The following is a 24735-nucleotide window of genomic DNA, read 5'->3' as shown; positions in this document are numbered from 1 at the left end:
ACACTGCTTTATGGGCAAACAACAAAGTTCCTTTGTTTGATTGAAGTAAAATCCCTCTTTGGCTTTCCGTTGCACTTTGAGATTGTAGCAAACAAACCATTACGCGTCTGCTGAGTGGAGCGGACCATGACAATGAGTTACAGTACTTAGACTCCCAAGAAGAGGTTTTATTGACCATTTGGTTCAGACCAGGTTAGCTTGCAAAACCATTTCAAAAGTATCAGCTTAATTCGCAGAGACTCATCAGATTTTAAGAATATCAAAGTAATCCTAGCAACTTGACCATTTTTCAAGAACCAAAGAAAGAATTCTGTTTGTTTAATTACAACAGGATCAATCTTCAAAAATAAGCAGCGTAGTGGATGGAAAGAAAAAAGTTGCAACTTCATACAGACATTTAACAGAAGCATCTGACTATAGAAATTCCTTTCCTTTGTAAAAATTCTCTTCCGTTCTTCTCTCAGGCTATCTTCCACAAAGATTGAAATACACGAACCACTGAAAAATATACCTCCTATTAACAGAGCAAATACACCATGTTCATTCTTCTTTATATTAGAAGTAATATTTGTTTCTTTATATTTCATAAAGCCATTCGGCTGCATTTTACAGTCCTTAATAGAAAAAGTTATTCTTGAGATGAAAAAATGTATAGTGCTAAAATGGCAAAGAATGAAGGTGTTGCCTCACCGAAGAGCTGCCACAAGTTCTTCCACCTTCTTTCAACAGTTTGTTTTACTGCATCTATGGTTTAACCTATCAGATGATAATATCCTAAATGAGCCAGAAGATATATCCAAATAAACAGACTTACAACTTTGGCTCTCTACTGTATGCTAAAATCAGGATACACTTGTCCTACTTGCATAAGTACAGGAAAACAAACATGGAAACATCTAATGCAATAGAAACTTTGGAATGTAATGCAAACTTCAGTTTATCTTGTTCACTACTACCTACAGGAACCAGCTTGGTTTAAAGTATTACTGGGTTCTTAAGGATCATGAAAATGTATCATAAAGAGTGAATCCCTCAGTTTCTCTAAACCTCAACAGGTTTTATTTTAGTAAGATTCTAATAAGTTCTCCATCTAAAACCCTTTCCTTTCTTCACCACTGACACATCTTTCATACTTCATATCAACTCACTATAACTTCATGTATTTCCTTGTTAGCTAATGACAAGCTAGCAAAGAAATCTTCTACAATAGGTTTTTTTTAAATTACATGAGCCTGAGTAGCTCTTTTAGGGACATACGTCAACTATTCATAAACCAAAGGGACCTTTCAAATTTTTCTAGCCATTTCTTCCATCACTCCAAACCTGTAATTTTTCTCCCTTTTTCCCCAAAGCCACATCACCTGGAAGGAAATGCCTAAAAATCCTTAACAACAAATTTTTAGCGAATCAAAGGAGATACCACTTCAGTACATCACCTGCGGACTAAATGAATCTGGAAGATACTAGAGTCTCAGCATATTACAGAGGATCCTGCGCAAAAATAGCAGGAATCAACACGAAAAGAAACCTAACCTGCTGCTCAGGCTTTCTTTTTGTGCTCTTAGAAGATACTTGCAAGCAGTTGTCTCAACATGAACAATGCCATTGCATTCACTGAGAACACGTAACATTAACATTTTCTTTTGTCTCTTCCTTTTCATTTCTAATCATTAATCCTAATTGTATCCAATCTGAGGTCAAACAGGAATGGGAAATTGTCATGTGTTTTATTTCAGTTTACACATCATCAAAATATATTCTCCAATTTGAGAGTCCATCACATTTAAAAAAGATTATGATTCTCATCTTTTCCCCTTACCTCATGATTCTCTTAATAAAGATTCTATTGAAAATATTAATATCTACATATGTTGTTAGCACTTGATTCATATTAGACAAGGCATTTCACCACTGCTCAGAAAAAAAAAAAAAAGCATTTACATTTACGTAAAAGTGAAGCTTCCAGTCACTGATATTCTGATAAATGCAGTAGGAAAGAACAATGCAAAGTAAGAAACAATATGTCCACTCTGTCAACAGAGTACTGAAAAGTGAAGCACAAAATACAAAGATAATTAATGATACACCAAAATCCAAAGCAGGCTACAGGAAAAATAAAAAGATACTGTGTATTACCTACTGTAAATATAGCAGTGCAATAAGGAAAGCTTTGTAGAAAATATATATTATAGTGCTAACTGTGGACAGGAGAACTCTTGCAGATCTAGTACCTGATCAGTCACGCTGCATTATGGCACATCCAGTTCTGTAGTCACAGTATACATCACATCAGACAAGTCTGAGATAGTCTGAGATGATGCACTGTAGCAGTATATACCAAGTGTCAAGCTTTTTAATGTAAAAACTGAAAGTTAATGAATCCAGGAGTTTGATATCTTAGTTTTTATTGTATTGTTTTTAAACAAAAAAGAAATGAGGCAAAAATAACCCAACTCGATACAGAGACCAGAGCTGCCACACCACAGTAAAGAGGACAATTCATCCTTCTCTAAACGTTGTTTTCCCTTCTGCTTCCCAACCCGTAGGCAAGTTCCATGACACAGGAAAAAAAAAAAAAAAAAAAATGGATATTAGGTCATTATTATTTTTAAGCTTAATAGTATTTTCTTCTTCAAAAGAAGCATTTTTGCTGGGGTGGGAAAGGGAACTCACGCACAATTCTTGTAAAAATCCAAACACATTGAAGCACTTTCTGTGCTTAGCACTAATAAAATCTAATTTAGGATTTAAACTGGGTTCCTTCCCTGCCACAGTGGAAGAGCCACCAGTCAAGCCCCCTTACAAGCTCCTCAGTTCTCCTTCCACAACAGCTTCTACTATGGGGTGCCTCAGGCTCACTGTAAATGAAATGTTTTATCCATTTCTGCTATCGAACAGTGTTGATGAGTGGCCAGAGCACAAAGTCACCCACGTAGCAGGAACACTTAATCTGAGCTAAATAACAGAGAACACGTTCCTCATTTTATGGCAAAACTGTGTCTCATTTCTACAAGCAATGTGAGGAGTCAAAAGTCATTTCCTTTCCTCTCTTCTACTTTTTCCCCAAGCTGTTTTAACTTCTACACTCTAGCACAGACAGAATATTGGGATGCAGAAACAGAGTGAATCTGTAATTAGGAAAAAAATTCCAATTCTCTCCTCAATTCAGGAGCATCTTTTTTTAAGGAACAGCCTCAAGTGCCCTCTCTTGCACAGTGCTGGATCCCCATAACCAGATTTACTCCGGTCACTACAGCAACGTCCTTGGGCTGCCCCTGAGCCTTTTGAGTAAAGCCTTCTCTTTCCAAGTTACTTGCAGAATATTAGTCCCACAGGGACCAATTCACTGCTACACCATCAACCCAGAGACCTGCAGATGCTTGTCTTGCTAGTCTCTGTCATTTGGACACACAATTCTTGTCGCTGCATCAGCCACCATTCAAGGAACAGAACGACCATCCTCTACAGTCAATCCTGCATCTCTGAACACATCTTTGTAAAGTTTGCAGAGTTTCATGTAGGGAAGGGTTACCCAGGTATTTTATTCAATTGCCCTCAATATCATCAGACTTCACAACACTCCATTTTTGCTGACCTTGTGCCTAGGAAATATTCCCATTTTAAAAATACTTGTCCAGATTTGCAGGGCCACTTCTTTCGATCAACTCTCACTTCTTCAAAGAGTAAATTGATCATAAGCCGACTCCATCTTCAGCCACCCACATAATGCAACATCTTTATAAATGGTGTCAGGAAATGTCACATCATCAACAGTCCCTCACAAGCTTTTGCAGTCAGAATTCATTCTGGTAATAATATTCACCTAGATTAATGGCACAGCTGACCAGAAAGTAATTCTATAAGATAGCCCATAATTATCTTGTCAGACCAGACATCCAGGTGTCTATTCCTGTGCCTATAGAATAAGGAATAAATTCTCACTACCTCAAAATAACAAAATAATTGTGCCTATGTATAAAATGAAATGGTTTAAGCTAAATGTTTCTAAGGCTTTCCTATAGTAGTTAGAATAACAAATCTGAACCAAAGTAACTCTTAACCCTCAAGACACAAACATGTCACAATCAAAATACTAATACTTTAGTCAAAATAAAGCAATGAACCTTGGCAATCTTGACATATACAACAATGTGAGTTCTATATCTCATTCCACAAAACTGAGCTTTGATCATCTTGGGTCCAAGATGCATACTGCAATGAAAAGCATACATCATCCATACTAAGCAGCTTGGGTGGGATTTGTTACTGTTGTTTCCTTAATCAAAACCATATTCTGATGGGAAAACATTAAGATCAGAATGTGTCTGAAGAGAAATAGCGTACAACAGGTTTTTAAATTGTTGTTATAAGGTAAGTGATCAGCATTCTTATATTCCAGTTTGCTTCCAATAAGCAAAACTATACAGAATATCTTTCACAACAGGCTCAACTAAACCAACTAATCATAATTTCTTCAGTGGGCTAGACACAGGCTTTCTTCTGCTGTCCATTTCAACTTCCTCTGCACAGTTAAAGCTTACAAAATAAAATGTATCAGGAAAACTACTAAGCTTTCAAACCCAAAACTCTCTCTACTAAATATGTAATTACTACAGATGATGTGTCCCAAGAGAATAAGTAAAAGTCTAAGACATAGTTTAGTATAGCTTCTTCCTCCTATTTTCCCATGTGGAGATTAAGCACATGAAAATCCCAGTCTTCACTTGCCAGAAAGGCCATATTTCTGAAGTTATCATCAAGGAAAAAAAACTTATTTCACATATTTTAGCATACTCAGTACATCTTCCCTTGGATGTTTTGCCCTTCAGAGGTTTCAGTATTAGCTGTACAGACTTTAAGAAGTATTGTCTCAAGTTTGTCTTGCATAGACATATTACTGAAAGTCCACTGGATGCCATCAAACCCAAAATACAATAAAGGGGTAAAATAAAGCATTACATTGATTAGATGAATTAAATTCTTATAGCAAGTTTAAATTTTAAATAGGAAATTAATGAAATGCAAATAACACTGCCTCTGTTGAAAAAGAGCATACAAAAGAGCAGAGGTGGTATTCTAAAAATGTCAAGAGTAGAATCAACTAGAAATTGCACTCCTTAGCTCCAGGTTATGGGTGTCAATCTTACAGCACACCACTAGCAACAAGAAGGTACCCAGCAGCAGAGAGCAATGGATGTCTACCATATTGTGCTTCATGCTCTGCAAGGAGTTAAAGGAAGCAGACTTCAGAACACAGTACAAACACATTCTTTTGTTATAAGCCTATTTATTATTACCTTTAATGCTACCAGTTATAAACTGTAGCTTAAACAGCCTGCCTGCAAGGTCTGCTGCTGTCCTCCACTAGTGACCAGTTCTTCTGTCTTTCCTGCTGTATTTTGAGGGCTGTTTCTTTTAATTGCTTCCTTGGCAGTTTTTCAATACTAGCTTGACTTCACCAATTCAGACCTGTACAATTCCTCCTCCACCTACTGTCTAGGCCACTGAGAGGGTGTTGCTTATAGCCATCACAAACATTCCAAGTAACGTTGAAAATTTGCTTCCTTGAAGTACTTAATTACAAACTCAGCTTCTCCTTCCTAGACTTCATGTATTTCTGAACTAAATTTATTTTTTATTAAACTGGAAGGACAAATGTATTATAGGTAAAAACAAACTACAAAAAAACCATACCACACATCACAATTGAAAACACCTTTGCTGAAAAAAAACAGACACTGTTGAGTAGATCATTTCTTCTGTTAAATGCAGAGAAAGCAAAGACATTCCTCCAGACTGTTAAATTTCAGTGGGACTGTCAACTTCAAAAGAAGTGAAACCTTCTCTTCCACCAGCAGCAGTGCCACAAGCATGTTTTTCTGAGTGACCTGGAAGTGCCCAGGTGCAGTTGCTATTGGGTTGGGAACAGGCTGTCCAGCAGAGTCACAGGTTCTGCCTAGCAGTAAAGGGACAGCTGCCCTTTCTTTGGGGTTGACAGTTCTCCCCCAAAAGGGAAAAACATGCTAGGAAGTTCTAATGATACTTGTTATTTTTGGGTTTGATTCATTTTTTCAGAAATGCTATTTAGGTCAGGTTTTGAAGAACTTTTTCTCATATCAGTCTCTTCAAGAAATGCAGTCATGTCACAAGAAATTATGCAGGGTTCAATTCTATGTGGAAGTTTGCAAAATACCCATAATTTTTAAAGTGCATTACATTTGAAACTGAGTAGCCATTTCATTTGATTAAAACTTGGCTTTAGAGAATAGTTAATGTATGTATGCCCACCTGTGAGCCCAGAGGCATAACAAATAAGCAGATGCATGAAGTATCAGCTAAAGAGTCTGCAGTGAATTGCAACTGTTTTAAGTATTAAAAGAGGAAATACTACAGGGAGCTCAGATAAAACTCAATACCTTGAACTCTCCTCAACTCTGAACCCCAAGTTAGACCTTTGCATTTTAGAGCTGTTATTATTCGTATCCCATGTTATACTTAAAATAATTTCAAATGCTCCATACAGAACTGTTCAGAATTATGAACACCCTGAGCACAAACCGCTGAAGAACATTTTAAAGTGTATGTGACATGAAAGCTGATGCTGTTTTCACACAGTGTAGCCTATAAAGAAAATGGCAAAGGGTAATACCCGAGGACACTGAAAATTTTCATTCCGGTTTTACTTAATGTACTGATATTTGACATCACTGCAGAAAAAGTATCCATAAACTTAGAACTGCCCTAAGTACTTCTAAGTTATTAACTGCTAACAAATGTTTATGAAGACATCCTAAGTTAAAATTCCTGCTTCGTGCCAAATTGACCTCCTTTCAAAATTCTAAGCACCTTTACAAGTTAGCCATGACAACTGATACTAAGCATCTCAGAATGTTTTTGAAAATTTAACTATGCAAAAAAATATAGCTAATAGTTGTCACATATACAGATGTTTTAAGTGACATGGGCAGCAGAAGAGACGGAAAACCATATATGTTACTGTCAAAGGAGACAAAAGCTTTCAGCCAAACATCACACAAAGAATTTGATGCAAAGTTGGTTGCAAGAGATGTTCAACCTCACTCCCTGCTCTGATCAGCAGCAGACTTAGAATCCCGTTCCTCTCAAGCAGCAGAATCAGCATTATGTTTACACTGTCCTTTCTTTCCACACAAAACATTTTGCTCTATGCAATTATCACCATTTCAACTGATCACGTAACACCTAATGGACAAGTATTTGCGTAATAAAAGCACACAGAGACAAAAACACAAATGATGGTTTTCAATCTTTACAAGGATTTTATTATTTACTGTAAAAAGACAGAGAGAAAATGGCATTCTTAAGGGGTATTCTTACTAGAGATGGGCACTGCCATTTCACAAAGGATGATTTTCAGTTTCTTTTCTATCTTCTCAGAAGCAATGCTGATTACTTACAGCTAATTCATTTTTTCTGTTCTAGCTAGCCTGTTATATTTCAGAACCATCTTTGAAGATGCTATTTACTGAATTAATCAATCAATCAGTTCTCCATATGCTAATACTCAAACATTCTGGTTTGTCACATCAAAGAGTCTCCATCAAGAAGACATGTTATATAATTAAACTAACCATATCACAAGTAAATTGTGCTTTTGATCAAGAACACACAACTTCTAAGACTTTGCTAGGAAATTTGCTTATTTGATCATATGAGGAGTGGCTTTTTTGAGATCAAGGAAATTAGCTTGTTAACTTTTTGGAAACGTACCGCATTGTTTTAAACCAGATAATAGCTTTCCTTTTTCCTTATCAACCTATTTCCCTGACAAGCATGGGAGATGGACTGCTTTGAGCTAATCTATTCCTGTATAGCATTTTTAAACACTACCTGACAGGAACAAAGCTGTCACACGTAAGTATTTGTAAATCAAAAGTAATAATACTTTATATATGTTAATATTCACTAGCTGAGTCTTACTTGTGAAAGTTCCAAGTCTTACAAATCCAAATACATACAGTGTTTTATCATATCTTTACACTTAACCGAAGACAAGTGTCTATGCTCTGGAGTAAAAAAAAAAAAAAAAAAAGATGTGTACAGCTATAAACTTGTAAATTGCCAGACTATGACCAGACAAACACCTGAATTTCCTAAGAAAAAGGTAGCATTGGTTTGCATGGAGATACCAGGACATCTGTTCCTATAGCCAAAGCATCAGGACAAACATGTAATGCAGCATTTCCATGCTTAAGGACTGAAAAAATATAACATCTTGTACAAGAAAAAAAATAAGTATTTAGATGGTGGTACTTTATTTTTATGATATAGAGTCACTACAAATTTATTTCACTGGATTTTAAGAAATCCATATTAATTTTTATAGTAATATACCTCACATGTTGTAAGGCAAGTTATTAAAAATAAGGACTGGGAAATCTGATTTTTGTACACCAGAAGATATAACATCAAAGTATATTTATAATCTCCCAGTGTTTACACAATTAAACATAAATTCTGTTTTGCTTTCACATTCTACACTGTCCTTACACAGTGCTCTTAATCATATTCAGAATCTTGCTGTGTCAGGAATAATCTAAAGAAATTGCATAACTAAAAATAAATATTTGTCGTGAATGGTTGCAACCCTGAAAAAGTTTTGATCCAAAACAACTGGAGTCAAAGCAAAAAACAGGCAACCATGCTTCCTTTGGCAGACAGGAACTTGGCATTCCTTTTGGCAGTACTGAAGTATTCATACTGATAGAGAAGCCCAGGCAGCCACATTTGTTTATTGCTTTGGTAGCCTATGTGAGGTTGGTGTAAGTGAAACACCTTTGCAAGCTACTTGAAAAATGCAGCAGGCTTTTAAAGTGCTCTGATAAGAAAGCTTTAATTTAATGTCAGTGTTCAATACATCAGCGCTCAAATATTCTCTCAGAAGAAGTCTTAATGCATATGCATTATTAATGCACTATCTGATGGAACGAATCTATTTGAGCTGAATCTCACCAATATTCTTAGTCACAGAGTACAAACCAAATTTGGAAATAGGTATGGTAATAGGTAAGAGAATGCTTTTCACCCACCTTGTTTCTTGTACTAATTTTCTTTAAAAATCAGAAAACCAATGAGCTCTATCTACAATTTATGTAGCTTGTCTCACCTAAGATGTTGCACACATACCTATCAGCTTTGAGAATCAATGGCTAAGGATTCTTTCCTTACAATCAGATGATGTGTTCTGCATCCCTTGAGTTATAGGGTATGAATTATTATTTAACTGAAACAGTAATATTTCAAAAACATATTAGACTGTACCTGAGCTACTGCACAAACTCTGCTGTGACCTAAAACTTAAATACAGTGTAATTAAAACTAAAGCCACTAATTTTTTGAGGGCTGTACAGCTTTCATGTCTGAAATCTCTATTTGGATATTAAAAAAAAAAAAAAAAAAACCTGAAACCACCAACGCAAACCAGATTCATTAACCCATGCAATTAATGCACACCCTAATCACTGTAATGATCATGTGTTTCCCACTGATTTTTCAGGCATTACTAATTAGCCGTGCTGTTAATATTGCAATTTCAGTAACAATGTCAAAGGAGAAACTACAATCATCGAATTTCACCTTCAGAAGAACTAACATGGTACATTTTGAAAAGGGCCTGCTCCTCTGCCTGCAAGCAGTTTTCATGAACTTTTTTTTCCAGTTTGTGAAAGAGAGATGTTGAGCAAAGCCTAATTAAAGGGCATGTCTCAACACTGTTGCATGAGACTTCGCAATAGTGGTTCTGTGCATCTTGAAACACAACAGTACTCAGCTCAAGCTGACAAGGCCCTGAGCACCCCAAGCCCTACAGGAGACCCAAGTAGACAATCTCCACACAACCCTAACAACCTAAATGCTTCTGTGATATTTAATGGATGGAAACAAATATTTAGTGTCAATATGAGATCGCTGTAGTAACAATCAAGGCATTTTCTTTCAGTATTTATTCTATATGATGAGATGAAAGAATTCATCACAGCAATAACAAGAAAAGCAGTTGCTATATAATAAGAAATTAAGCCTGATAATTAGTCAAAGTAGTTTCCAAGTAATATAACTGAGGTATATATAGGCATACAATAGAGGACAACTTCAACTTTCAAGGAGTTTTTTCTTTTAATAAATAATAGTTATCATAAAATTCATTGAAACATTAAGTCAACTATTTTAAAAATGCTTATTTGTAAAAAACATCTATAGGACAGCTTTCTAGGGTGAAAATGATTATTAATCAATATCCCTTTTAGCGTAAGCTGAATCACATAAAAGTATCAAATATTTTATGTAATTTGTAGGTATGAGACATCACATATTTGTTCTGATTCTTCTGTTCATTTTAATACAGGAGAAAAGTTAGATAGGATATGCTACTAGAAAATATAACTAAATTGTCTCACACTCACAATTAGGATTTGAGGCTTTTAATGGCTTAGTTACAGCAAATAAACCGTGCATTTTATCACAGTACTGACAAACTCTCACTTAACACATGATGTCTCTAATTTGGCTAAGTAATTTGGTACAGTAATTTGGCTGTACAGTTCTATTAATATTATCTTGGATATGGAATGACTTTGCATTTAAACCAATGCTATTTGTCATGCTAGTTTAAATTTAAACATCCCACATCTAGCACAGTCTTTGTAATATTATCTTTTAAAAGGTGCTTATTTACACAAGCAGCTATAGGCTGATCCATTACTATGAGCAGAGTCCAAAGAACAAAATAGCAACTGCTCAAATTAACCACTGTTGCTGTTAAGCATCACATCTCTTCCAAGGCAATAAGCAGTTACACTCTCCCTGTGCATGGAGAACTTCCATTTGCACCAGGGAGGGAATGGGCACATGAAGAGAGAACTCTGCCATTTCTGATATGATGGATCCTATTATAGCATCCTCCACTGGTCTCTGCCTGGTAGCTTTATGAAAACTTCTCCAATTTGTCAGATTTATGAGTTTCAGCATCAAAAGCTTGACTGAATGATGTTAACTTAGCTGCCCTAGTGTCTTATCTCCTTTTTTTGTCATCTCGAAACTCCAGTGGTCCCAAATAACCAGAAATTTTAATAGTTTCACACAATATTTTTTTTTTCTTTTTTTTTTTTAATTTTAAGAAATAAGGGAGTGAGGTGACCCAGCCTCAACTGTGGAGACTACCATGATTAAGTCAATAGCATCCAATTCAGTGCAGCCATGCCACACTATCATTGCTGATGAGCAAGTAATATATGAACTACGCTTCATCAATCACTCATGATATTCTTAGGAAAAATAAAAATTTGGGTGTTTGGGTATTATATATTTTCTAAACAAAACAATAGTCTCAGGAAAACAGAAAATACATCCTGTAGGAACAGAACTGACATATGAATAAAAACCATTTACTTGGTTTCTTATAACCAGTAATCCATCGTTCCCAGCCTCTCTCACGACAGAGCAGCTCACCATATACCACAGTAACGACAGAGCTGGCTAAGAGGTAGAATATTTTCACATCTTTGTGAAAATAGTTTTCTCACAGACACTTGCTAGTCTTGAAAGTAACACACTGAAAATTGGACTGGGATTTCATCCTTCCTGCCTTCTAAGATTTTCCATATAATGGAGTGTGCTTAATGCATTCTTGCCCTCCAAACCTAAACGAAGTCGAGCCAGCAAAGCCATGTTCCCCTCTACTTCATATTTCATCAGTAGCATAAGCTACTCATATCTGGAGACAAATTCTCATCTCAATGACACCAGCATCCCCACAGCAGGTGCCTTTTCAGCAATACATTTATACTCACTGCTGTTAATACACCAGTTCAAACACCTAAGCTCCTAAAAAAATAAAATAAAAGATTACAGCCTAGCTAACATAGTTATGCCAATAAAACTGTTCTAGTGGCAGCAAGGTTAATTCTTAATTTAAAAATAATAAGAGAGATTCTAATTCATTCTCTTTGTTATGATCTTAGATTAACGCTTGCACATCCCTGACTTCATACAGAACACTATCCTGAAGGCAACAAGACTGTATTAGAATTTCTGTCTGGAACTCAGTAAACAACATCATTTCTGGTAATCAAAGAAGAATGTAATTCCCCTTTCAACTGTTCTCGCTTAGCAGTCTCCGTAAAATTTTTAAGTAATGAGAAGTATTTTGCCCATAGAAGTAGCAATTTTACTTGAATATAAGGAACAACAGCATCATTTCAGTCACAACTACTTTTCAGAGTAGAATCACACTAGAACAGATAAGCTACACAGTAGGCAAGGAGACCTCTGAAAACAACCAAGTGTTCAAAACACTTTGCTTAATTTATTCCCAAATACCAACTGTTGGACCTCAGTATAATTATTGCTACACTCATGTTTTGGGAGAGCTGCTGAGGGAAATATGCTATCAAGTCAAACCCACGTAACAGAGTTGGAGGAAAGGTATAAAAACTTCAGAAAGCATAAAAGCTTCACATTGTTTCCAACCCTAGTGGTTATAAGAAAGCAAAAGCGTTGCCCAATGCAAATAATGTCACTCTACTATGTTGCACCTCAGCCCTGACCTGCAGCAAGCCTGCTGCTCCAGTTCCTATGCCTCTGCCTTTAATCCCGTGGGAAGAGGATAAGCTAGAGGTATGGGTTTATGAGAAGGACAAACACCCATGTAAGGCAAGGCTGATACCACCACTCATTTTCAACAACAAGCTCCATCTGCCCAAGAGGCAAGAGCAGCAGATGAACTTGTCAGCCCTTCAGGTCCCGTTTGCTTTGCTCATGCAGGGCAATCCCTGTTCACAAAGGCACGCTGCCAAACAGCTCATGAGCAGGGGCCGGTACCTAACACTGCGTCAGGAGGTGCAGCAGCACTCACTCACCACACACACAGCAGCAGGGGGGTGGTCCTGAACAAGCCTTAAAAACATAAAAACATTTGGGAAGAACTGAGCATACGCTTCTGGTTGGAAAAAAGAAAAAAAAAAAAAAAAAACCCACACCACAAACATGGCTGTCTTACTGCTCTCCTTAGCTCCTGGGTTGAATTTTGTTTGGTTAGGGTGTTTTTGTGCAGCGCGCCAGGACATAGATAAACACCTCTTCCCATCCCCCACTATAGTACCCAGAAATTTTGGCCAAAACACATGCCATTTTTGTATTGAACAGAAATCAGCAAGATGGGAACAGGTGTCCAGCCGAGGCTATCCTATGTTTTCATTTTAATCAGTAGCACCCACCATACTAAGGTTTCAAAAAATAACACAGTTTATGTGCAAGTTTCACTCATATCAGCTTATAACAGCCTTTTTTGTGAATCCACACACCTTTACACTCACATCCAAAACAACTGTTATTAATGCTGTCTGTTTTCACTGCAAGTATTTCACTCTCCCTCACATTTTCTTTTTTTTTAAACCATAAAGCAAGCATCACCCTGTCATTTGATTGCCTTGTTCACATGTTTTAAATTTAATCAGAATACCTGAGGTGTCAATAATATGTTTGTCTCTGACAAGAATTAGAAATGGAAATACAGCTCATGCACCATAACCATAATATAATCTGCAGTGCTGCACCTCAACAACTGACTTCTCAAGGAGTCTAAAGCAACCTCCTCTTTTAGTTGAAAACATATAATGGAATTCAGTGTTTTGAAACTACATTTAATAAACCAAGTAACCTGATTCAAATACTAAACAATAAATTAGTTAAAAGCCACTAGGCAAGATGCCATGATCCCCTCTCAAATCATCAGCATCACCTTTCAAAAAACAGATTCCAATTAATGAAAATAAAAATGGGATGGAAAAATATGTCACTATTATTTTAGATATTTATTGCTAGAATAATTTCTCTTCCCCCCCCCACCCCGGTTGCTTAAGAAAGTATTGCTAAAGCAGTCTTTGCAGTGAAGCTGGAAAGCAATACATAGCCTAGAGTGCCCTCTTTCTTTTCCAAGAGGACTGTTAGGGAAATATTCTGTTAATGAAGACATCAGTCTGTTGTTTCCCAGAAAGAGAAACCAGACTGTAATTAAAAAAAAAAAAAATCTAAATATAAAAGCAGTTTAGCATTATTTAAGTGATACCCTTACACCGGTGATGAACGTGATTCTAGCTTAATAAAAATATACTTACAGAGCCATCTGAAATTGTTCAAGCCATTTTTTCTTCAAGTCTTTTGTTTTGCAATAAACTTCTAAACCATTTTGGCCTTGGATATGAATGAGGTAGAAGCCATAAGACCACTACATGAAAAGATTGGCAAGAAAAGGTCATCAGTTAAGAAGAAAGGAAAACACAAAGAAAGAAAAACTAGAGAAGCATTTTTATGCTCCTTAATTCCCTGGATTTAGAGAATAGCAAGACTACCTTATTGTGTTCACTTAAGAATGCTTTACTCTAACCTTTTAATTACATCAGACTAAGCTAAGCTGAAATCCCAAAATATTCACTTCACCCTACATTTAAAAAATAAAACTAAATAAACTCTATATACATTCTGAAATCCTGCACAGTGTTTCAAGTTGCTGATTGAAGTATACATTTTATATGAACTAGCAACAAATATTTACCTTCTTATTTTCCTTATCAGTAGTGGGATTATTTGTAATTTTGTATTTCTGAAGATCTATTATTTCCTTCATTTCATAATTATCACCTCTTCGCTTGCAAACAATTACAGCTAGATCAAACAAGAAGATATGCCTATGAAAATACAATACAAAGGTGGTTAAAAACCCTCCAGAAAGCCAACACCCAAAGTCTCATTTTAGACACTGTGGCACTAAGATTTTTAAGGTGAACAACTACACTACTGAATAATGAGGAAAAAAAACACACACACCCCAACAACCCACCACAAAGTACTTTTGCGAGAGACTTAGGTGATCTTAGGTGATAACGTAATAGCTAGCTTCCCACGAACTATTGTGCAAATTCACTTGGAGGCTCTGTGAATGCACAGTGAAATAGAAAGGACACTCAAAAATCATTGAGCTGACCTTAAATCTAAAAAGAAAGTTACTTTAGAGGTGCTTTAATAGCAAACACCAGAAGTCATGACGTCACCTGTCTTGCCTTGCACGTTTGTCTAAGGTAGTTATCCTTATTTCCCCATCACCTTGAGGTCTTCCATACTGTAAGAGGGAATGATTCTGAAACAGAAGTAATAGGTATGATTCAATATAACAAAAGTGTCAGGATGAATTCAACCTAACAAAGGTGTCAGGATGACGACACATTCAAAGGTTAGACCACACATTCCTTTATCCCAAGAAATGGACTTCTCAGGCCTGAAAACAACATGTTTTCCTCACTATCATCTAAGCTGAATACAATAAAGAATCAGCCCATTCCATTTTTGTCTTCAAATGGGAAAATTTTTCCCATTACAAAAAAAACTGTCATCGCTGTACAAATACAGACCTTTAACTATGCAAATATCTTTAACTACATACCCCCAAACAGCAGAGATTTCTTTATTTAAATATTCATGTAATGCTAAACCAAGCAAAGCATACTTAAATATTACTAACAGTACTATAGTCTCCTGTGAAATGGGGAAAATACCTCTATCAATAAATTTGATCAAAAGTGATTTAAAAATTGTATGATTGAAAACATGACATACCAAATTCTCTATTGATAGTTGAAACTGTTTAATTTCACGGAGCGTTTCATTATCCCTCTTCACTTCATTTACATATTGAGCCAGATCCTAGAGCATCAACAGAAAAAGAGAGGGGGAAAAGATTTTTCCATAACAGGCTACTTTAATACATTATTGTGGCAAATGTATTTTTAATTTTGTCTTTGACTTTTCTGCACATTTATCCTTTACTATAAAAACAAGTCTTTCATGTTCAAGAATTACTAATATTTATGGCTAAATAAAGGAAAAAAGCCTCTGCATATCTAATCATATTTACAACCTTCTTCGTATCTATTGAAACACAAATTTAGTAGCATGCAAGAGGGAAACACAAATAGTAAAAAAAAAGGACTGAGTTCTGAATTTCGTTAATGTCTTATTTTGAAGATTAAAGATGGAAATGTAACTTATGCATCACACTACAAAAAAAACAGCCAATAACACCCAGCATTTGAGAATAAGACAGAAGGGAAATAGAACATATAGTAGAAAATGTATCTAAGACAGCTCAAAAGCAGCCTGTTAGAGGTAAACACATCATAAGCCTGAGTGCTTATTAGGAGACAAGAAACTACTGCCCCCAGCAGTAGTTCTTGTTCTTACTACTGCACAGCAGACAGAAGCCATTACAGAGAAGATTTTAAAAGGGACTTTTAATGGGATATACCACCTGAAGTCACAGGTTGAGATCATTGTTATCCCCTTTACCAGAACAGGCACCATACACATCTCACTAAAGCCTTTAAAATGCTTTGAATGCGCTTGAGTAACAGTGACAATTTTCTGGGGCTTCTCTGTTTATGGCTAGAGATGAGAAGTGAGCAGGAGTGGTAACTGGTAAGGTCAGGGATGCTGAAAGCAGCAGTTGGAAGAGACATTCTGATCTTCACAACTTACTTTTACAGTATCCCTTCAATATGATTTCAAATTTAGAGGGTAGGAGAAAGACACATCTTCCTAAGACAGTTTTAATCACAATCTAAGAATAGCTGCAATCATTATGCTAGCTTCTCAAATGAATCTGTGCAGGATACACTCACATCAGGGTTTTTTTTTTTAAAAGAGTTAGCAGTGAGAAAAGAGGTTATTTCATTTTAGTGCTAGAAGAAATCTGACAGCATAAGCCTTCCTAGAATTTTCTTTCGGGGGGGGTGGGGGGGGGAGGGCAGTACCACGTTAATGACAGTTTTTCCAAAGACATTTTATTTCAAAGAGACACAGCAGGCTATTCAGAAGCAACGTACCTGCACAAGTAGTGCACAATCACATCTAGTAGACTGGCAGGGACTATTGTCAGAGGATACAGTAAATCACAAGGGAAACAATGCTGCAGTCACACCTGAGGGGGGCATGGGTGGTGGCTTTTGGAGGTTTTTAATTGACTGGCACAGTCACTCCAGCAATAGATTGCTTAGTTGGTCTTTTATTTTCAGTCCAAGAGCCATCAAAAACAATGAAGCAAGCCAGCAAATAGGAAAGAAAAAGCAGGGAGGGTAAAAAGCAGGGCTATTTTCCTAGGCAATGAGCAGCAGCCAGGATGCATGGCTTGCCACTAGATGGAAGCAGCACTGTGCCATCCTGTTTCAGGCAACTCTCCATGGGTGATGCTCTCTGCATTCACTGCACAAAACCAGGTGATAAAAAAGGGGAACCAGAAATTCATTTGTGAGCCTGTATTCCAGGCTTTCAAGGCAGATTGTTACATAATGAGAAATGGCTCTGACCCAAAACTAACTTAGTCAGACTTCAACATCTTCTACAGACCATACAGATTACAACAGGACATTTGACCTATGTCATGTTGGCTTCCTTCTCCCTTTCCACACAAAGGATAGAAAAAATTTCACAACTCCAGCACATGAATGTCACAATTCATGCTGTGAAGCCAACTGAAGCAGAACTGTGCTTCATTTCTGAAGCTGTACAGAAGAATATATATTGCCTTATACATAAGGCAGTAGAGCTATTCTATAAAGCTTTTGTGTGTAGCACTTGCAGATGAACACACAGTGACAGATACCCTACCTCCAGAAAGCCACTGCTGCTTTCAAAGGTAAAGCCACACAGATCATATTAAGATGACAGAAAAGGAGTCTTGTAAAGAAAGATAACAGTCTTCATCCCACTGGGAAACTATTGACCTTGATTAGAATTGACTTACAGTGGTAGAAATATTCCTAAATTTTGGAACTGAAACCAACATTATTGGAACACCTGGTTTTCACTTCATTATATGACAGAAAAATGATGCAGAGGTAAACTGAAATAAAGAAGTTCAATTTCATAAACCCTCCACTTCAGAAAACTACTGAACTTGTTTCACAGGCTTGAGCAAAGCCCTCAACTATATACTTGCCCTGACATACAAAGCTCACCATGACCTCTGAAAACATGTTTGATGTGCTCTGAAGAACATTATCTCCTCCAGGAAATACAGTTCTGAGCTGCCATTTTAACTGCCAACAAAGACATAAATACTTACCTTCATTGCATCAAGTGCTAGTTTTAGATTTGACTTCTCCATGGGATCAGTTGTGTGCTTTACCAGCTCCTGTGGACAGAGCAGGTTAAAACTTTTCACCCACAGCCTGTCAGTTTATAAATTGAAGTTGTCATTGCTCGTCCCCACCTCAACCCCCCCCTAAAAAAAAGAAAAGAACAGAACCAGAAAACACAACCCAAGAATTCACATTTCATCCCCATAGTGAAGAGCCTATAATGGAGTGGGGACTACTGCAAACAGATAATTGGCAAGTGTTTAAGAATGATTGCAGTATAGCCTAAACACTGACTTAGCTGATAATGAAACATCATTAGAAGCTAATTTCAGCTGTTTAGCACTTAAAACTTGCCAAATCAGATCATTACTGTATGTGTATGCAGAAAGCACAGGTAAACACTTGAATTCATTTGCACATTACTATCAGGTGTATCATCCCATTCCAAAGCACCCATTTCTCTGCTGAGAGGGATGTATGCGGGCAATAAAATCTCGGCTGAACTGTGCACTGCTTAAAAGAAGTCACTCTCTCATTACACTTAAGATAAAGCTGACTCCAAAGACATATTTAAATCAAATGTAAATGTTTAAAGAATTATTTCAGTCACTTCCTATATGGAAAATAAAGGGGCTTTTTTGGGTTTTATGAAGTGGAAAAAGTAACCTCTTGGGGAAACAGGTTATTACTTCTGCTTTATAATTTGAGAAGAGAATTATAGATTTCAGCTAATGCAATAACTTGCTAAAATTGTAGGAAATGAAGGAATAAGTATTTACACTTCACATTATAATTCCAATAATTTACTGGATTTTTCTCTTTGAAAGTCTATAAAATATTTTTCTTGTACAACGTATATTATAATGCTGCACAGAGCATAGTGACATACTGTATATCATCTTTTCATAATATACAGTTTGAATATGAAGTCATTGCTCAGTTCTCAGCATTTTTTTTTTTTCCAAAAAGCAGCTGTACCATTCATTTTGGGTTTTCCAATTTTCCATTGATCAAAATATTGATGACTCATTTATAGACATATTTCAAAAACTTTAATACTACAGAATGTATGTTGCTCTGCAGAGTCAAAATTATGCTTCACATACAAGTAGTGGATCTTTTTAAAATGACATTTTACAAGCATCAGCAGGGTTGACAGTCTAATACAGTAATATATTTCTCTGCAGCTCAACTAATGAGTCTCCTGGCAGAGCTATCAAATTAAATTTATAAGACTCTCCACCTTATTACAGGACTAACTGCAAAAGCTAATGCTTTGTGGGTTATAACGAGGCATTTCAAAATAAATATGGCTTTATTGTAATTTATGACAGCAAAGAAGCATCTTAGAAGTATGCTCTAAGTACAGTCCAGCTTTCTGTTTTGGGGGATAATGGTTCACATTTCCAAGTATCATGATTACAGTTTGGTACTACCAACAATTTTAAACATACCAAGATTGGAAGATTCAGATACTAAAGAAACAATTGTGGTTTATTCATTTTTCCCTCAGATATGCTTCAGCTTTGAGGAATGATCTCTGTAAGAAAACCTGCACTTGATTGGATTTTATTTCATAATAACTCAGCCTCAAATGGAAATAGCAATCACTTCCCATTGATAAAGACCTATAGCTCTCATCCTTACAATATGCTGGCGATAAACAATCACAGTTTTGCTGTCAGCTTCCTTAAATTTCAAAAATAAAATACCTGGAGCAGTAGGTGATATTTTAGCACTCTCTGCATTGGAACCACTAAAAGATCCCGCAATGTAAATTTCCCATTATTTGCTCTCTTGGAACATTCCTAGTTCAATGGAAAGAATAAGATAAAAGTTAGAAAACAAAAATATCCAAAATCTATATCTTAAAATGTAGTGATATATGGGCCAAACAACTATATTAAGCCTGAGATAAAGAATATCAACAAATGAAAACAGTTGCTACAACAAAAATAGCTAAACATAAATGGCTGTGTCTAAACACTCATTCTTAGATGTTCCAACAGCATGAAAAACAGCAGGAAGTAGAATAAACATTACAAAGACAACAGAAACTAGGTGTTCCACTGAAATTAAAAAAAAAAAAGAACAACCCAAAAGATGCTGCCTATAAACACAGCAAAGGCGGCAAATATTACACCTATCTTCAAAAAAAGCAAAAGGTAATATTAGAATCTACAAGCCAGTCATTCTCACTTCAGTCCCTGCAAAACTTCAGGAACAAGTCCTCTTGGAAGCAACTTCTGGGCACACAAAGAAAGTTTCTGGGAATATCCAGCATAGATTTACCACAGTTAAGTCAACTCTTGACCTACTTGACTGCTTTCCACAATGAAATGGCTAGATCTGTGAATGGATGGGGAGAGTCTACATTAACTTCTCCAAGGCTTTCAACAAATTTTCCCACAGCATCTTGATATCCAGGTTGGGATGTTATGCTCCAGATGAATAAACTACTAGGTGTATGAAAAACTTCCTAGATCATGAGGCTCAAAAAGAGAAGTGACTGATATTCCCTAGACTACCTGAGGGATAGTTGCAAACAGAGTTCCTCACAGGTCTATCAAGGGACCCCTCCCCATTTAATATCTTTAGCCATGATCTGCAGGAAAAGACAGGACACGCACAGCAAGCCTGCAGAGAACACCAGACTGGGAGCACAGAAGATACCCTTCAGGGCATGTCCAACAGGACCCTCACATGAAGGCAAGAAGGTGAAAGCAAAGAGCTTCCCCTGGTACGCATGCAGTAAGCAGGGACACAGCAGTCCTGAGGGCTGAGCAGCTCTGCTGGAAGGGACGCACGCTCCTGTCAGAGAGCAAGCCCTGTGAGGCCGTGGGGCCAGTGCTTGTTCAGCCTAGGTGTCACTCCCAACCCGAGCCACGCTGCACTTAGGTATTGGCTTAGAATTACTTACTATTGGCTGAGAAGTCATGGTAAACAGAAGGGTATTGTTTATGATCACTTCACCCCCTAAAAAAAAATCCTAATGCTACTGATGTCAGTGGCACATCTCCAATATATCTCTGTGCCAAGATATGTACCACAACAGCTCACATACTCATTTGATCAGAGGCTCAAAAGAAAAAAAATTAACAGAAAAAAAAAAAACTTAAAAGCAAGAGAAACACATTCACAGATCAGTTTTTCATCCAGGTTTTAGACTTGCATGACAGCAGAGCATATTCATAGAAACACACAGCAGTGAGGTGTATATATATGTGTTCTTTTATATATATATACACACACACATTAAAAAATACTGATACCTCTAACTTCAATTTAACATCTTCTTTTGTCTTAGAGATGTTGTCTAAGCATGATATTGCTATCTCCACTTGACTGCAGTACTGTCCATAAATAACCAATCTAAATCAAAGGAAGAGATAAAGAATAAAAGGAACATTTGTTTACATAAGAACAATCCTTGATCATTTTTCACAAAAATGTTGTTAACAAAACTAATTTCAAAAGGTAAAGCACTTAAATAAGGATAGGATTTAACCACAGACTTCAGTGGGCAGCACGAATACAAGAAGAATATTCAAGATAATACAGTTTTGATCGACCTTTAAAATGCTGTAAAAACATTAACATTTTCTTTAATATTCACATTTATAGATTCTGATAAATACAGGACTCAATAAAAAGCAGCATAACTTGTTTAAAAAAACAGTCTGTAGTATTTACAACATGGTAGACTTCCAAGGCTGTAATGAATGAATACTGTAACACAGGCTCAACAGTATTTGTCACACCAATCTTTTAAAGAACTTGCAAGTTCCCCAAAGTGATCCAACAGTTTCACCCCAGTTATATCCTGTGAGCTCTCAGATAAAAATAATAGTGTATGAACACTCCAGAAACTTTCAATAGTTGTCAAGGGCAGCAACGTTTCTTGAAGGAGCCTGATTCTATGGCAGGAGTTTCTTGCTCTTGTTTGGAGTATTTCTTCCTGCTAGTCCCACTGCAAAGTGCTGTTCCCTTTCACATTTTCAGATATTCCTTGAGATGACTCTTGTATGCTTCTAGTCTCTTTTTTGAGGTTCCTATGAGCTTTCCATTGGGGTCTCCTAAATTTCTTTTTCTTTGATCAAATCTACCATTCTCCCCCCCCCAATTAACATGATGATACTGATGTAACACTTAATACTTCTGATTACTATTAATGAGTACATGCTTAAGACACTGAGTTTACCTCCGTTTCCTTTTTGTATAATACATACTTGAGGTTTCTTCATAATGTCCTTTGTTTCCCTTTTAGCACACACTTCAGAACTACTTTTAAAAGATAAGCGTTTTCCAGAATAACTTCTTGTCCCCTAATTCCCTCCTCTACAGCAGCAGAAAGTCTAACAGCCTGGGAAATAACCATCCTGCTCCAACATAAAAGCTGAGACAGAGGGTCTCTGAAGGCAAGACTGTTTATGGACAACCTGGGATGCCCTCCTCCCTCAGAAAACCATTCTCCTATCTAATGTGAGAAATTGGACAGCAGCATCCAGAAAACAAGATTGTTATTACTGCAACAGTCCTCTTTCCCCATCACCCTCAAGCAAATCCAGTTAGGTACCACAGGTCTTCCCCACTCTGATTCCAGAAGGAGCTAATTTGTAACCACAACCCAAGGGTTACCTCAAGGTAGGTCTGCACTGTAGCCCACAATACAAGTGTTTTTCAGCGAAGTACCACAGTCATTTAAGTTCATCTATACAGTCCCACAGCTGTTCAGTGCTGGCAGAAAAACAATCTGAATGGTGGGTAAAAAAATTGGCAATTAGCCTGCAGGGCATGGCATGCTGCCACAGCTATCCTGTTATCATCTGGGCTGTTTGTCACAGAAGTTAGAGCACGTTTGCTTTACTGCCAGGCCTTTGATTGCAGGCTAGGGTAAGACCCTGGTCTCTTCTCTCTTCACTTTTGCACCTGCTTTCTCTTCTTTCAAGTTATGACCTCTTCAGTTTTCTTTAACCTGAAATAGCCCTAACATATAACCTTGCCTTATTTTGACCCTTCTTCCCTTTATATAACTTTTTAGCTATTAAAAAATTACAGACTCATGCTATAAAATACCTGGGGTTATTTGCATGAAAAAAATAAATGCTGAATTATTAAGCTTTTTAAGTTCCGTTCAAAATACAGATGTTACCTATGCAACAATATTGCCAAAATTAGAGTGAGAAGAGGGAGGGCTCATAGAGCAATAGGTTCCATTTTGACTTCCAGGCTCAAAATACCAAATGCCAGTCTAAAAATATACTGACACTGAATTCTAACTTGTTTCAATCTTGTATTCATCTAACAAAAATTTGGTACAGCAGTTCACCACATTGAGTATAGATTAACATAATTAGTAAAAGTGAGTAAATCTTACCTTTCCTTGTAGTTAATAAAAATTTGATACAGGTTCTGGTCATTTTTGTTAGCAATGGAATCATTGATATCCTGTGTTAGACTCCTGTGAATTTTCACCAAATCCTTAAAACAAAAACGGGGAGGGAGAAAGGCTTTTAAAAAGAGAACAACTTAAAGCTTTGAAAAGCAAAATAAATTATTTTGTGTTAGATCCATCGATTTCAGTAAATTGGAAAACAGATCATTTGAGAGTAGAACCCAATGTCAAGGTTTGCCACGTCATCTTCATACTGTGACATGGAAAAAATAAACTCCAAGAACTACCTATTAGAGACTAATTTATTCTAGCTTAGAACATGCACTATTAATTCATCTTCATTTTATAATGATAATTTTAAAATTAAGCAAGTCAAGTAAATGCTTTAGTGACATGATAAAGTAATGATTCATGTCCCTGAGCTGTGAAAAATTAGCTTTGTACATTACATTGGTCAATTAGTGATGTTCTAGTGCTAAGTTAACTGCAATCATAATGTTTCCCAATACAGCAGGCAACTACTGGCTGCAAGAATATTGCAGAAAGATTTGCTGCCCGAGTACAGCAGCAACTCACCTTATTTGTTCACTGTAATACAAAAAAATGCACATAACTACAGATTACGTGAGTCTTAACACTGTATGGATACTGTCAGAAAATTCACAAGAAATTAAGTCAAAATAGTCTAAAAAGTTTTGAAATCAGGATAACTGACTAAGCAGTGCACAGACAACTGCAATGAAATATAGAGGACTTTTTTAAAAAAAACATTGAAGATGGCTTAATGCAGTAAATTATATATAACAAAAATAGTTCACAACCCGGTATTGTGTATTAAGTGAAAACTTTTCACCTCACACTGATGAAAACTAAGAATACACACAAAGCCAATTGCCTTACAGATGAGAGAGCAAAAACAAAACAATTGCTAGCAATTGCATGGCCATATCCTCAGAATCCTAAGTTGTCCCAAAGACATTACAAAAATGCTTCCTAATCATTACAGAACAGCATTTTCTTAGGATTGGACAAGGACTCAACTAAGCAACATCCATGAAAAACAGCTTAATGCTAAGGAGACAAAATGTTTTTTTCAGTTTCTATCTCCAATTCAAAGTCAAGTTTGAAATTAAACTAAAATAGTAACGTAATTAGAAGTACCAACACCTCAGTATC

The 24735-nt window shown here is 36.5% G+C and overlaps 1 protein-coding gene across 1 annotated transcript in view; it reads right to left on the bottom strand.

The window, feature by feature from the left end:
* The window catches only part of LOC103775742 (guanine nucleotide exchange factor VAV3-like), a gene marked incomplete at both ends in the record, with an annotated part of 32622 nt that overhangs the window by 5446 nt on the left and 2441 nt on the right, over positions 1–24735 (bottom strand). Inside the window, 8 exons of the mRNA XM_008943216.1 lie at positions 14151–14260; positions 14588–14720; positions 15084–15169; positions 15646–15732; positions 18149–18217; positions 19877–19972; positions 21437–21536; positions 23542–23645. Of these exons, the coding sequence (XP_008941464.1) occupies positions 14151–14260; positions 14588–14720; positions 15084–15169; positions 15646–15732; positions 18149–18217; positions 19877–19972; positions 21437–21536; positions 23542–23645 (785 nt within the window). The remainder of the gene's footprint in view (positions 1–14150; positions 14261–14587; positions 14721–15083; positions 15170–15645; positions 15733–18148; positions 18218–19876; positions 19973–21436; positions 21537–23541; positions 23646–24735) is intronic.

This window comes from Merops nubicus, unplaced genomic scaffold (assembly GCF_000691845.1).
Source record: "Merops nubicus isolate BGI_N331 unplaced genomic scaffold, ASM69184v1 scaffold37716, whole genome shotgun sequence".
NCBI lineage: Eukaryota > Metazoa > Chordata > Aves > Coraciiformes > Meropidae > Merops > Merops nubicus.
Note: the sequence above shows the minus strand (reverse complement) of the source record. Positions and strands in the feature narration are given on the sequence as shown.